The sequence below is a fragment of the Musca domestica genome, unplaced genomic scaffold, assembly GCF_030504385.1.
Source record: "Musca domestica strain aabys unplaced genomic scaffold, Musca_domestica.polishedcontigs.V.1.1 32, whole genome shotgun sequence".
NCBI lineage: Eukaryota > Metazoa > Arthropoda > Insecta > Diptera > Muscidae > Musca > Musca domestica.
Window position 1 is genome coordinate 10,953,210 of NW_026712311.1, and position 15,881 is coordinate 10,969,090.

General features: G+C 35.0%; 1 protein-coding gene and 1 long non-coding RNA gene across 4 annotated transcripts in view; one reads left to right on the forward strand and one right to left on the reverse strand.

Annotated features, from left to right (window-relative positions):
• Window positions 1-15,881, reverse strand: part of LOC105261554 (uncharacterized) — a 167,670-nt gene that overhangs the window by 10,963 nt on the left and 140,826 nt on the right. The window lies entirely within an intron of this gene.
• Window positions 5,004-15,881, forward strand: part of LOC101887273 (protein sickie) — a 157,644-nt gene continuing 146,766 nt past the window's right edge. The window contains exon 1 of the mRNA XM_005179373.4: window positions 5,004-5,068. Coding sequence (XP_005179430.2) covers window positions 5,009-5,068 — 60 coding nt within the window. The 5' untranslated portion in view covers window positions 5,004-5,008. The remainder of the gene's footprint in view (window positions 5,069-15,881) is intronic.

Below are 15,881 nucleotides of genomic sequence, written 5' to 3' on the forward strand. Positions count from 1 at the left end.
TAGAATCCTGTGTTGTACAATGAAATCCTGCCCGGTTGAGATGTTAATGGATGGTGGTGGTTGCATCCCAAAGACACGTGTCTGAAGCAGGTCAATGTTACCATGTCTCCACGGATCTTCTTAATTTTTCGATTTACTATCGTGAGGCAGCTGATTTCTGTCAAATGTCAATGAGTTGTAGACAATCCATAAATAAATCTCACTGTTGCTGGTATAAGATAAATGGACAATAGATGCAGTTGTTATTGCTGGGACTGCGGAGTTGGAGTGCGTGAGTCGAATCGTTTTCGAACACGGGAAAATATTTTCTATTTCTCAATTTCCATTATTCGTAGCAATTTTACATACAATATTTCATAGGTGGACGAGTAGATATAATTGACAAGGTTATTTTATTTTGGATGAGATTGGTACAATTTCCATGAGACAATTGTCGATAATGACAATTTTTCAATTGTGTTTTTCTTCGTAAATTAGCGAATTCGTGGTTTGCGATGAAAATGAAGTAGTCGTTAAGGCCTACCGATAGATCCAACAGATCCCTACGATGATCCCATAATTTGTAATAATTTCTACAAATTACAACAAAAATCCAATGAGTGAAAGCGGGCAAAAGGATCAGTTGAATTACTGAGAGTTGCAAATTCTTACTGGCAACATTTTCTCTGTGAGCATTATACTTTAGTATAATCAGCTGATTGAAAGTCACTGTTTTGTGACGGATGTAAAAATGTTTATACATTAAAATCAGCCGAGCAATTAATGATCTAAATTGCTAGATCGTCTCGAAATAGAAGTAAACCCACAATCATTTTTATATTGAATTATTTTTTAGGTAATGAACATTCAACATTGTATTGCACCATCTAATAACTAATTTTGCTGTCAGTACAAATTACTGAATATTTTTTACTGGAAAACTTATCGTACACTTTTATTTCACTTGTATAATTACACACTGTCAAAAAAATTTTTGGTCTTCAGCACCTGTTAAGTCGGCAACTCTAACGGAAACATTTTTCATACAAATGGGGTTACTTGAATTCGAATGTCAAACTCAGGCACTTACAACAAAAAGTCGAAGAAAATTTACAAAATTACAATCTGCTTCAAAATTAAAATTTTTAGTAGACGTTTTTCACCTCTATTTTCTTTATTTTATTTATTCTGAGAAATGTTTTTGTTCTTTTTTTGTTCTTTTTATTTACCCGTGCTATACACCTTCAATTTAGTAGAATATCGTATGGCATATGAGTTTCTAGAAGGTCAAATTACTTGACATCAGGTTCGTTTTCATTTTCTATTGCCTTGGGGAGACTGGACATTGGTGTTTCATTTATTTTATATCCGTTCTACGACACAATTCGTGCTTCACAGTAACATAAACCGAATAATCAGTGTTCTTTCTTTGAAACATCTATTGAGTATTCTTGTTAATTGTCGATGGCATTATGTTGCGCAATCGGTTAAAAACACTTCGACACGTCTTTCAAACCTCTCATTACACCGAAACATTCGTCCCTAAAACCTAATTGAGAAGCCTATTTAACATGGTGACAAATTGTATGGAAAATATCCTACTTAAAAAAGCATTCGAAATTACAAATGGTAACAAGGATAAGGTAATATTCCTGTAAATCTGCTAAGGAGGTTACTGTAAATACTATTCATGTATACCTTTCCGACTATGAACTCTCAGGGTCGCCTGGGTAATAAATTTAGTCCAGGCACGTACCTGCAGCTTAACGTACTACGGATGCTGATTTCATTTTTCTTTTTCAGTATCGCAAAACACCCTCTCCTCGTCGCAAGCCGCTTCTTCTGTGGAATAGAGTGAAATTCGCATCTATTTTACACAGCAGAAGCATATCAGAATGGGACTGAAACACAAACAAAATGATATAAACAAACATAAAGTGACACAATATTAGAAACGTGAATGGATTTGAGTCAAGAGTTTTAAACGAATAACGAAAAGGGCGGAGTAGAACAGGCATCGTAAAGAAATACTTGCTCCAAATTTTAAGTAGGAGTGCGTTGCCGTTCCTGCAGAAAGAATAAGAAACGACAGCATGGCTAGCAAGGAGAAGAAGCAATAGCTGCGGAAGGAAAATAAAAGTTTAGATGACGGCAAATACGTAGCAACAACAACAGCAGGATTTTGTTCATCGACGACAGTTGTTCAGACAACATGCGGAACAAAGAGGAAACGAGGAGAATTTTGTGGCAGCGAAAATGTAACGGAGCATTGGCGATGGAAAATGTCTCTATACATATTTAGTAATCAAAACAAGACGACAGCCAGAGGCAACCTTAGACTCTTCGCTGTCTTACCCCCAGCACTGCACAGCCACATAATGGTTTTGTTCACCAAAATTTCCCCTCAACTGGCAATGAAGAAAGTAAAAGTTTGCAAACCCATACTTGTGCGTTGAAGCCGTTCGAAAATGTCTACAGACACGCTGAGGTGGTTGCTGAATGGAAACTGAGTTCAGGACACAAATATTCAGACTAACTCATTAAGTGGCAGTTAAACTTGTTATATTTATGGCAGAAATAATTAAATTTTAATAAAACAAATGTAGAGAGAGTAGTTATAAGTCCCAATAACAAATGCTTGAGCCAATGTCACTAACCACACCAAGCCAGTGGAAGTCATACACAATACCCAATATCCAATTCCCAATTGAAATTATCCCTATTTCCTACGCAACTAATGCAGAAATCAAAAGATACCTTTCGTGGAACTGTATTTTCCACTAAAAAATATTTCTATTTCAATAAAATCAGATCGATTTTAGTAGTCAAAGAATTTAGGGTCATAATTTGCTTTGCACATATACATCATTTTGTTTGACGTCTTTGCAGATGAAACTTGACGCTGGAGATAAATAAAAGTTAAGTCTTCATTAGAACAATATTCCAAATTAGCCATGACAACAAAGAACGGTTTCTTACAAACAAAATGTTCTGCATGGACACATTGAAAAACAAACCGAATTGAAAGCAGGAAGACAAAGTGTACATAGTGTTGACACGCAACTAAAGGCCATAAGGATTAAGTTTAATGAATCGATGAACAAAACCGGCTTCTCCTTGTAGTTAGTATTCCGGCCACTGGTGCGTATCGGAATGAAAGAGAAAAAAAACGACTCATCCGCACCATGGATTATTGGACACGTAGTCACTGAAGCTGGGGCAACTGGCGACAAACATACTGCCCACCTAGATGACTAAAGGGAATAACTCATCAGGCCAGAAACACTTTGCCTGGGCAACTCAGCAGTGACTCAACGACGTGGAATACCATACTAGTACATATATTGTGATAAATACATAACAACATTTGCGACGTGACCTGACAAGTCTATTCTTCGTTCCTTTGGTATCACGTCTAAATGGCTTTAATGAATTCCTAAACACTGCGAATAAAATTCCTTTTATGCAACTTAAATGGTACCAGATTGGTCCTGGCAAGCGAAAGGGAGGATTTACTGGAAAAGGAACCCATATGCTGTTATCTTCAAATCGATATTTAAATTGTTTGTTCTGCCATGCGGAAGCATTTTTTTTTTAAATTGAATGCGGCAAACCGATTTAGTGTTAGCAGAATCTACAGTTGTGGTCGACAAAGTATCAGTACACAAAGTTGAAATGAAAGCGTTTTAATTAATATTATAAAGCTTCCACATCGAGTCATTTGTCAACAAAACTTATTTAGTTCATATTTACATGTTACATTTAATTGACAAGAAATGTTAAGTTAAAATAAATGTTTTTATCGTATGCTATTTGCTTTAACATAGCTGTATGAACAAATACAATGACGGTTTTAGACCCTAGGTCTCTTTGGGCAAAATCAGTTTCAGAACATTTAGAGTCGATATGGCGGCGTTGGTACGTGCTCATGATAGCTCTCGAATAGAATATCTAATTTAGTTGAAACTTGGTACAACACAATATTATTATAACATTTAGATGGAGTTCCATCTTCATTCCTTCTGGCATGTCCATTACAGAAAACAATGTATCTCATACAATGACAAAGAATCATCAGTTCTAGATCAGATGTGAGAGTGGACAATATCGGCCCTCTCCATCAAGTACTTCCCCCACGAAGGATCAAAATTTTTAATAATCATAACTGGTATAAAATGGGAAATTAGAGTCAGATTGTCTTATAATTTTGCCCACCTTAATGTCTTAATCAACACAAGATATGGACGCCCTTTAATGGCGAAAGAATATCCGATTATTTTCTAACTTGGTACAACCTAATGGTTCTACCAACACAAGATGTGGTATGTAGATGGGATATATCAGTCCACTCTTTCTCATACCTTCCCACAAATAATAACAATGAATAATTATTATATTTATACATGCAATGAAGGTCCGCGATTTTCCCCAAACATCGGGAATCTAGATATTTCTACCAACAATGAATCTAATGTTAATATGAGATATGTCAGTCCACTCTGTCTGGTAACTAAAACGATGCAATGCAATGTCCCGAAATGTTTTCCTAATAATAGAGAAAAGCGTTTTTACACTTAACAAAACGACATCGAAGATGGTTCGTAAACTCTTTTCACGGTATAGAAACAGCAACATCGCATTGGGTATTCTTGTCGTATTTTTGGTGTTTCCTAAAACTGCAAAATATAGCATACCTTATGTACATGTTTACCTGTGTTTTGATTTCAGTTTGAAAGAGATGTTGCCTTTTTCACGACTTCCTTGGGATTCATTGAATTGCTACTAGCCTTGTATCCGTAGATGGCAACAATACATAATCCATATTCCAAAAATCTGAATTTTAGGAATTCAAATTATTTATTGAAAATCTATTGTTTTTTTACATTTTTCGACATATAATTCTAACGTTAGTATTACGTACAAAAACTTTAAGTGTTGTACAAGAACACTTAGTGTTACCTGTATTATTATACCATTTCAACGACGAAATTGTAATTTTTATTCTCTTTTTTTTTGCAGAACAGACAAAATGCCGAACTTACATTTTGTGGATTACAACAGGAAGTACTCAGCTCAAGAAACAATACAAGTAAGTACCAACCATAAACAAATTACCGAAAACAATGTAAAGGGTGTTATTTAACAGATTTCCCTTGAATAAGTCTAATAAAAACTTAACTTTTACGATGGCCAAAAAATGTTTGGCCAAATCGTGTCAATGTTGTTGCGGGTTATTACTTGATTACATTACCAGATCCAGGCAATTCATTTGAAGGCGAAAAGCCCAATGTATTGAGAGTTGTTAACGCGGTACAAGAGTGGCCACAGGTCCTTTTGTTGTTTCAGAGAACAAATTCAAGTTTTTTACGGCACGTGCCGCTAACCATGCTACAGTCATTAAAGCTAGGCAATTTACAAACCAACTGGCTGGGACAGACAAAAGGGCGGAAAAGGGTTGTAATTTGTTCAACAATATTTTAAATAAATAAATAAAATGAAGCAAAGATAGAAGAGTAACTTGGAAAATCTTATTTTATTATTTGTCCTGTTTGCATTTGAATGACTCTATTATCAGATCACATCGTTTTATTGCATGATTGTGTATGAAGCAGCGTTTCATTACATGCACAGCACTGTACACCTAGTATGACACAGTTTATAATAAATAGCAGAGCTTCGTTTCTTTACATAAAACATACCTATACAAGATTCGCAGACAGTCAATAAAGTTAGTTATTGATCAATAACAGAATATCCACTACCAAGAATAAGTAATGCGGACTCACAATGGCGTGTATTGTCAGAGTAACAGTGACTAGGTCCACTTCAAAGCCCTCAACGCAGCTTTCAATTATTTAAGAGATAAGAAAATTGACGATATTTACATTATCCGGTGATATATAGATATAGCCTTTCAACTTGAAAGAACATCATAGTTTACTTCGTGTTTTGGTTCGGAAGATAAGTTCTTTATTTGAGCGATAATATGTGTCGCATTGTGTTACGAACAAATGTTTAAAGTTGTAGACAAATCAAATGGTCGCTATAGCATTTCGGGTCCAAAAGTGATGCACTGTAGAACCAAAACCTTTAAACTCAATCAAGACAGACATAATCTTAAAAATTCCGTGTATTATTTAGTATATATACACGTACCTACCTATGTATATACAATTTTCGTCATTTCAATGCTAATTTGGCAATTTCCCAATGTCTCCCTGGAGGCATTTTCATTTGTGTGTCTTTTCTGACTTCTTCAGCCCAGTGAGGTTCAACGTGATTGGTTTTACTATTTTTACTGTTGCATCATTAATTGTCTATACCACTGCAACTCCGCAACTCCACTTGGGCAGAAACATATGGTAGTTTTGTGTTTCATTTGTCAATTGTTCCTTGATATGCAAAAAGATTTATTAAATGACTGCAATTATGCGCATGACTCTCTCTTTCTCTCACTCTGTCTCTGCTATGCAACATATTTTATTTTCATTAATACAAATTTACTCTTTATATCAACTTCATAGACGACATATGGAAATAGCGCTGCTGGGTAGCACGTGCAGCCAAATTGACCTTTCGGGAGGAGGAATGTTCTCTTGTTACATGTTGTTATTGGCGCGCATGCAAAAGAACTGTGTAACAATATGTTTATGTGGCGGAATGAAATTTAATCACGCATACATACAACTTGTGGAACACGAAGAAGAGAGTTTAACAAGCTGCCGCATAGTCCGTTCTTACTAAACATAGCGAAGGCAGTAATGTAATTTCCTGTAAAAAATATCCAAAAAATGGATGAATTGAAAAAAATATGGACGTTTCACTGATGGTTTGTCTTTTGTACGAGCAACAAACAGAGAGGCTAGACTAATTTAATAGTGAAAATAAAAAAAAAATGTTTGCATTGCAATTACTGTGTGATGAGGGAGAGAAAGAGAGTTTGAATATGATGTGAGAGAATTGAGAGTTTGTCTTTTGCTCTGCTCCCATCAACCTTTTGACCGTTTTTTGTAACCTCATTTTGATTTCCATGTTTTGTTTTGTGTTTACAGTAGACATTTGGCCGAAGGGCAGACCTTTTGCTTCCTTGTGTTCTTCCTTCCCTGCTTGCGGTGCGGCATTGCAAGGACTCTGTGTGGGATCTACATACACACGTACACACTCCTGTTTTGTGTTTAGTGACATTGAAATGAAGTCCTCTTTTGTCGCCTGTGTATATGGTTAACTTATTATTGTCTTCATGGCGTTTTATGTTGACAATTGAAAAACTGTTTTATTCAAGTGGCGAAGAGAACAAACAAGGCTTGTTGTTATATCTTCAATGTCGCCACGTCGAATACGAAAGCGAAACAAAAATGTTGACTGAACTTAGAAGAATAAAAAAACACAAGCAGACTATGCAGGGACAGGATGAAATTCTTTGTAAAGTGACAAGTAAACCTAATTATTGTTATATGTTTTCTTCCCTTCTCAATACACCTCGCCATGGTTCAGATGGGAGTATATAATTACACAATAGTAATATTCCTGTTGAATACTGACGCTTTATTTTCCAATGAATATAAATAATCTCAAGAATTGTTGATTTTTGCGATAATGCGAGTGGTTCAGTTTTTATCCAATTTTCAGACTACCCTCATTTAATGTTGGCCTAAACTTGTGTCTGTTCTTCCGGCGAATGCATGCAAAGTTACCGAAATAGCTATTTAACATGTTTTCTTCCTTGAGATATGACAGGACCTGGCGCTCAAAGCAAGAGGTTATTGCAGTGCATGGGAAATTGGATTGTTTTTATGTCAAGTGCGGGAATTAAAACAACTGTACAATCAAAGCTCCCTTCTTTGCAGTCTATCAACATTTTTGTGTTCTCGCTTTAGCCTCAAGCTTCATTGGCGTTATGCTTTATATGTTGGTCATTCTGAATTAATTTTTTATTTGTTTTACTTGGTCTGTCGAAGCGCCATTCCACTCTATCCCCATTTAAGAGTTTCATGCTATCCACCAACTGTTTGTATGTGAGTATTTTTGCATTTTTTATTACAATTTGACGTTTTTGTTGGTCGTCCGTCGACCTTTTGTACAATAATTCGGTTATTTGAATGGGGGTTCATTTGAAATTCACATTGTAAAGCGAAGATATAAATATTTTAGAGATAAGCGAAGTGTACCGAAACAATGTTCGCAAAAGGCAGATTTTTCATCCTGCTGGAACGGGGATAATCACTCCTATTTTATTTTTTTTTATTTTGAGTTTGTACTTTTGTGATTACCTATAATTGAATCCAGAGAGGGAGGTGTGAACGACCGACTCCTGTATCTATTTAATTTCTAGTTCCAATTTCCTAGACACGGCAGAAAGATTTTGGGAGTAATGTGCCCAGAATTGAGATCTAAACATTCTCGGTAAACTAATGATATGTATCTACGATACGTCTAAGAAGGCTAAATATAATGTTCATCAACATGAATGACAATTATTTTTATACAGCATTGAACATTTTCAAGTAGGATACATGAATTATCTGAAAACTAATATTTTAATGCGAGGATTAAAGAGAGCTTCACAGTCGAGGAATGCAATTCAAATATTTTATTCAGTACCGCTACAAATTGCAAATACATCCAATACATGTTTAACGATTCGAATTATCCCTACCGTGAAGTTTCGCTTCAAAACCACAGAAACCAAATTCACCCAACAAAATAAAGAATCAAATAATACGCAAACGTTCTGACTGAAATACATACATAGGTCTTTACACATTCATACATACTCGTATACCACAGACTACATTTTTATTGGATATTCAACAAAAGGGATGAGGGTATACGTTTTCCCATAGAAAAGGATTTGTAGTAAATCTTTGAAGCATAAAAAGGCTTATTGCCTGAAAAAGTTCAAACTCAATAAAAAAAACTTTGGGATTGTATTTATGTAAATTTAGAACGCATATCAAGTTCAGCACAAGAAGGCGATATGTTATTATGTCCATCCATGGAGGTTAAACGATCTAAACCTAATCAAGAAACATAACTATGATTGAGAAAACGAATGGCAAAATAAATTAGGAGATTGTCCTATGCTCTGAATATCAAGTGGGCAAATAACATTAAATTTTGGATTATATCATCTACACACAGCTAATGCTGGATACCACAGTTGGATAAGTTTGTAGTTTGTGGTGCTATTCGTAAAAGTGTTTAAGACGTTCGTTACGCCCGCTTTAATGCTTTTCTAATAAAACTGCCATCTATTTAAAATTTTTATATCGCCTAATTCGTATTACCTAATTATTGGTCGCTAATCAGAACGGGTGGAAAACATTCATAAAGACTTTTTCAGTCCGAAAGTCTTCTGTAAAGGAGCTCCAACAAAAAAGTCGTAGTTACACAATTCGGCAGGAAATCAAGTGCATAAATATTCAAAATACTTCAAGTGAAATAATGTATTTAAAAATGAACAGTATTTAAACATTTATCTGTGGAAGTTGGAACACTTTGATATTATCAGACTATCTGATAATATTAGAACTAACATTGGGTCTTAACAGAAAAGTTTCGACAGTGTAAATAGTTTTTATACCCTCCACCATACTATGGAAGGTATATTAACATTGTCATTCCTTTTGTAACTCCTCGAAATACCCATGTCAGACCCAAAAAGTATATATATTATTGATCAGCGTAAAATTCTAAGTCGATTTAACCATGTCTGTCTGTTGTAATCACGCTACCTTTCGAATGAATTGAGATAGAAGGCTAAAATTTTGCACACATGTTTATTTTTCCAGTAGGCAGGTCAAGTTCGTAAATGGGCCATCTAGGTCCACTTTTTCATATAGCCCCCCATATAATGGTACCTCCCGATATTCGGTATTTTGATGATTTTAGCGACATTATTCACCGGTATTGTTTCAAATTTGGTATTTGAAGTTCGAAACAAATACTACAACCTAAGACAGAAAATTGTCTGTGCAGGTCCACGTTTTCGTATAGTCTGTGACAGAAATTTGTCTATGAAGGTCCAGGTCTTCGTATAGGCCCCATATATAAGTACCTCCCTATATTCGGTATTTTCATGATTGAAGGTACAATACCCACCGAAATTGTTTGAGATGTGGTATTTGAAGTTCGTAATGGATGCTACAGCCTGTGACAGAAAATTGTCTATGCTGGTCCAGGTCTTCGCACAGCTCCGATATAACGGTACCTCCCGATATACGATATTTTGGTGATTTCAGCTACATTATTCACCGTTTACTTCAAGTTTCGAATTTGAATATGGTAATGGCTTATGACAAACAATGCCTATGTAGGTCCACGTCGTATAGACCCCAATATAACGGCTATATTTGGTATTTATAAAATTTTAACAGATTTTTTTAAAGGATTTTATTTTTTGAAAATTTCCATATTCGTTCCAAATGGTGGAGGGCAATCAAAGTTCGGACCGGCCAAACTTACTGCTTTTTAACTTGTTTTTATACAGGTTTTTATGGTTTGACTACTCTTAATTTTAAGTTATCTTTACCACACGATTTGCTTTCAGAATCGAAAATACTTGACAGTTGATACCGTGTCATTTCATTTTGCTATTTCATTGTTATATCTTCGGTAGAAGAAGTCTTTGCCCAATCCCATGTCAATTTGTAACCACAACAATGAATTTATTCAATCGCCAACGTAATTTGTAATCGTCCTTGTATTGGCATTTAACCTCACCAGACAAACGGAAAGAAAAAACGATTCCATACTTACTTTCTGCCCGTTCATGACAAAGGGGAAAAACTTCAAGAATTCTACTTTCTGTGACTCCTTTGTCTGCTCTTAATTTAGCTGATATTGTCTGAATGTTTGTTTGAACAGTGCAAATGTGTGCGATAGCAGTGTGTGTGAGGAACATGGCTGGCCACATACTCGAATACGGGCAAAATAAACGTTACGGCCCGTTTTTGTTGGTCGAACACGGTGGTAGGGTTGAAAGCAATTGAATATGTCACCGCATCCATTGGCAGAGTGCATAGACTGAAATGTAGTTTTTAAATTCGAATGGCGCCCGACGTACATACATATATTGCAGATAGCATAGCATATCAAACATTATATTCTCAACAAAGCCAACAATTTGTATATAGTGGAATGCGTTAGATATTCTCTTTGGCTTGGCCTTTGTCAGCCCGGTGGCATGTCACCTGAACATAACTATACCCGAATTGATTCAATAAAAAATCATGAAATTGAATTTTGTGGTATTGATAGAGATGGGTAGATATTTGATATACAAATAAACATGAAAACGAACAACATAACCGAATCGAAGCAATTAAACTGTGATAAACAGAATTATAGTTATTTCGGTCAAAACAAAACCTCGGTTTGTTTATCTTCAATTAAAATGTATTTCCATAAATTGAATATTAAGTGGTTAAATAATCATGCCAAAGGCAAAGCAAAAGACGAATAGTAGTCTAGACAGACGTTCTCATATTCTAGGCCACCACACACGGAACGTGTCGGAATGGTGCTGTTATGGTCGACAGTCTTAATTTTGAAGTTTTTACAAGAAACTATTTGTCCTTTAGATACATATGAAAAACATTCTAAGCAGAATGATATTAAATTAAAGTCCTTTTCATGCAGTGGCTTATTTATAAGCAAGCCCTTAAGCCTAGCGTCTTAAATATAAATGATGAAAACTAAGTAGTTTTGCAGATAAGATTAGATAGACTAAAAGAACAAAGTAGAATTGATGCGCCAAGCGTGTATTTCGTGTCCGGCGTCATTGATAAATTAATATCCACATGGATGAACGGAAAAAGCGTGTGGTTAGTTCGTTCTGCTATGTCCTTAAATGGTAACTATCACAAACTTGCACACATTTAATATTCATTTTGAGGATTTCTTCCACACTGTAAATAGTTTTTCAAAAATAAAAAATTCAAAAATTTAAATCTTGTAAAAATATGAAATTAAAACATGTATTAAAAGAGCAGTTAAGTTGTTTTGTTTAACTTTGACTGCAAAAACAAAATGAAGTGGAATAGATGAAACTAAATAAATTCATTAGAAGAAAATCGAAGGACTTGCTTTGCCTAAGTGGATCGTTAGCTCAATGAATCAGATGAAACTAAAGTTCTTTTGATATTTCTTTTAAATCTTAGAAGCGCACTTATAATCGTATTTATCTTTCTCCAGTTGTTGAGTGTTCGTTTACTGAGCAAAGTCAACATAGCCATGTAAATTGGTTTTGTCTGTTCCAACAAAAAGCCTTCGTCGACGGGACCTTGCACCACTGGTACCCTACGACAACTACTTTAATTCGTTCGTCTCCCACGCTTTAAATAAGGCATGAACCAAGCTTAAGAAAGTTTTTCCTGTTTTTGATTATCAGTTAATATATCTTCAATCGCATCTGAAGTAAATCAATTCAAAAAGAACCATACATCTCTTCTCTCTCTCTCTCACTCCCACTCACTCTATCTCTTTGTATGCTTTTGGGGACGGACACAGCAGAATTTGAAGGCAATTGCGAGAAAAATTATGAGAACCTTGTGTATATGCAAGATACAATTATCGTATTTACTTTTCTCTGATGGACTGTATGAAGCGGAAATATTGTTCCCCACTTTCAAATGAATTCAAAAGAAACCGACTTTTTACGTCTGGCTAATTTTCAATTGAACAAAAACATTGAAAAATATTGAATCAGCTTTTGTAACAAATGTATGTACCGTTTCCATTTATTTATATTTCAATTGTTTGGGCAGAACTCAAATAAATAGTCGATTTTATTTGAATACTTCAATCAATCAATGCGCTATTGCAAAGACAATTGCTTAAATATCGGGTATAAATAGATTTATTGTAATCGGCCAGCGTTAACGAACTGAATGTAGATGTCGATAAGACTGTTAACATGTCATAATACCGTTACGCTTATGTTGGTAACATAGTTATTACGGTCTTATCATTGACGTATTATATAATATATAGCCAATGGTAATGCAGCCGTATAGGTGTAAGTATCGATAACAACATAACGTGGTAAAAATGACACAACATGTTATTATCCCAACAATGTGAAAGTTAATTCAAAGATGTGAATAACACGTTCAGGGTCGATAAGACTATATACATATATAAATTACACTGAATGATGACATGGAAAACATAGACAAATGATGATATAGACAACGAAAAGTTAGTTTTGTCTTTTTATCCAGGTGGCTCTCATCATGTTTTGCATAGTCAACATGCCCACTCGACTTCGAAAACACATTTTATCGTTTTTCAAGAATTTCACTTTATTATTCCCGAATTTTTCGATATCATCACGTACTTTTCACATTTCTTTTATTATAGAACAATTTTCAACTAACAAATATTGTTTGTTTTGGGGGTTGAACGCGTAAATCAGCATGTTGACTATGCAAAACATGATGAGAGCCACCTGGATAAAAAGACAAAACTAACTTTTCGTTGTCTATATCTTCATTTGCCTATGTATTTAGTCTGTGAAATTTACGCTCCTGTGTTGGCGCCATCTAATGGGAAAATGAACACAACACTTGCATACGTCTACATTCATAGACAAATGAAAATATAGACAACGAAAAGTTAGTTTTGTCTTTTTTTCCAGGTGGCTCTCATCTTGTTTTGCATAGTCAACATGCTGATTTACGCGTTCAAGCCACTCGACTTCGAAAACACATTTTATCGTTTTTCAAGAATTTCACTGGAATATTTCTATATTTTTCGATGTCATCACGTACTTTTCACATTTCTTTTATTATGAAATAATTTTCAACTGGCAAATATCCTACAGTTTTTGTTATTTTTAACGTTTTAGAATTGAGTGACTTCAATATTCCCACTCAAACCCCTGAAACGATATGAACGACATCTGCTGCTTCGATTTTTTTCGAAGATAAACGGTGAGAGCATTTCGTTGTCTATATTTTCATTTGTCTATGGCAAGACTTGTATGGGGAATATCCCATCTCTTGCAAATTTATAGCTTTAATATAATATATACTTCTGCTATAAATAGTTAAAATAAAAATGCCAAACATTACTCCGAATTTCAACTTAATAACCGATTCAAATGCTATAATTATGTGTGTATATCGTGTCAAGTCAATTAGTTGTTAGTTTTTATATTTCAAATAAATCAGAAAACCGACTACACATTAACATGATTATGTAGGAAACATGTTTCAAATATAAAATTTCGAATGTTTTGCAAAGGAAATGAATTGAAATTTATTGTGAGTAAAAATTTGTGCTATTGTGAATGGGCTGGCTAAGGTTCGTTGGTTCTAATGCATGGTAGAATAATACAGGTTACAGAGAGGAAGTTCTGTTGGACAACAAACGAAACGACAGCCCCATACAAATTTGTAACACTAGTGTCATAGCTTTATATATTTCGTAGAAATGTTCCCTGTGAGTCTGAGGACACAACCCCATTAGTAGGTGAATCACTGTTCACAATTGTTGAATACGATTCTCCATATAAACAAGTAAAATAGTATCAGTCGGTTCTGCCGACAGATGTATACCCCCAGCCTTGAGTTATGATTATTCAAACTGTTGACCTATTATGGGGGAGGTTCCGAAGCAGTTGGCCAATATTGACCAATTCTTATCTGACCTAATACTGATATAAATTGTAAATTGTGACCCTTTGTGGGAGTGGTACTAGAAAGGGTTGGCAGATATATATCATCTTCACAATAGATCTTGCAGCAGAAATATTTAGATGTGTGAAACTAAAAGACAGTTGGATGCTTATTTCGCTTTCTTTCTTTTTCGACAATCTTGAAACCTTTGTGGGGAGATCGAACGGTTCGATCTCTATCATCTTTATAACAGATCTTGTGTTTATGGAAATATTGTGATGTGCCAAGTCTGAATGGAATCGGATGTTAATTTCACTTTTTATGAGGATCATGGATATTCAAAATTTTGACCTTTTGTGGGGGAGGTACCAGAAAGAGTGGACCGATATATGTCATCTTTATAGCAGATCTTGGCCTGATAAATATATTGTGATGTGTGTAATTTGAAGAAAATCGGACACTTACATCACATTTTATAAGAGTTATAATTATTCAAAATGTTGACCCTTTGTGGAGGAGTGGACCGATATTGCCAATTTTCGCACCTGACCTAGTACTGATGCAAATATTAGGAGTTGCAAAGTTGGAACAAAATCGGAATATCCTTTATCTTTCTGTGCAGTAAATTATTTTCTTTGAAAATGTTAACATTTTATGGGGCGGTACCAGAAAGATTGGACTGTATTGCCCATCTCCGAACTCGATCTAAGTTTGACAATAATATTACGAAGTACCAAGTTTGGTTCAAACCGGGATTGGATTTGGTTCAAAGATACACGTTTTGGCCGTATCAAATGATGTATACCCTCTCTAGCCATATGGCTAAGGGTATAAAAATGAAGTGACAAATGCATAGTAACTCGTCAATTGAGAACAGCTGGATAGTTGTTTGTAATTGCCTCAAAAAAATTGGAAATGTCAAAAGGAATTTTGTGTGGAATTGTTTTAAATTATTTGTGGAAAACTTGGAACATTTCAAGAAATGCGTATGATTTACATGCATTCAAGAGAACATTGCATTCATTGCGAAACATGAAGGTGCTAAAAGATACAAAAATTGTATCCAGTGCACTGGACGGGAATTCTGAAATTTAGAATGAGGCTCGCTAAATGGTGGTAGAATAGACTGTTTTTTGGGGGAAGTACTTAGTAGTAGTACTTTTAGTATTATGAGAACGGATTGAGCTAAAATCTTGACATTTAGTATAAAAATTAAGTTTGGGAATTAGGATTGATGCGAAAAGCTGGCTTTGGAAATGTGAACTATTTGTAAAAATTGTA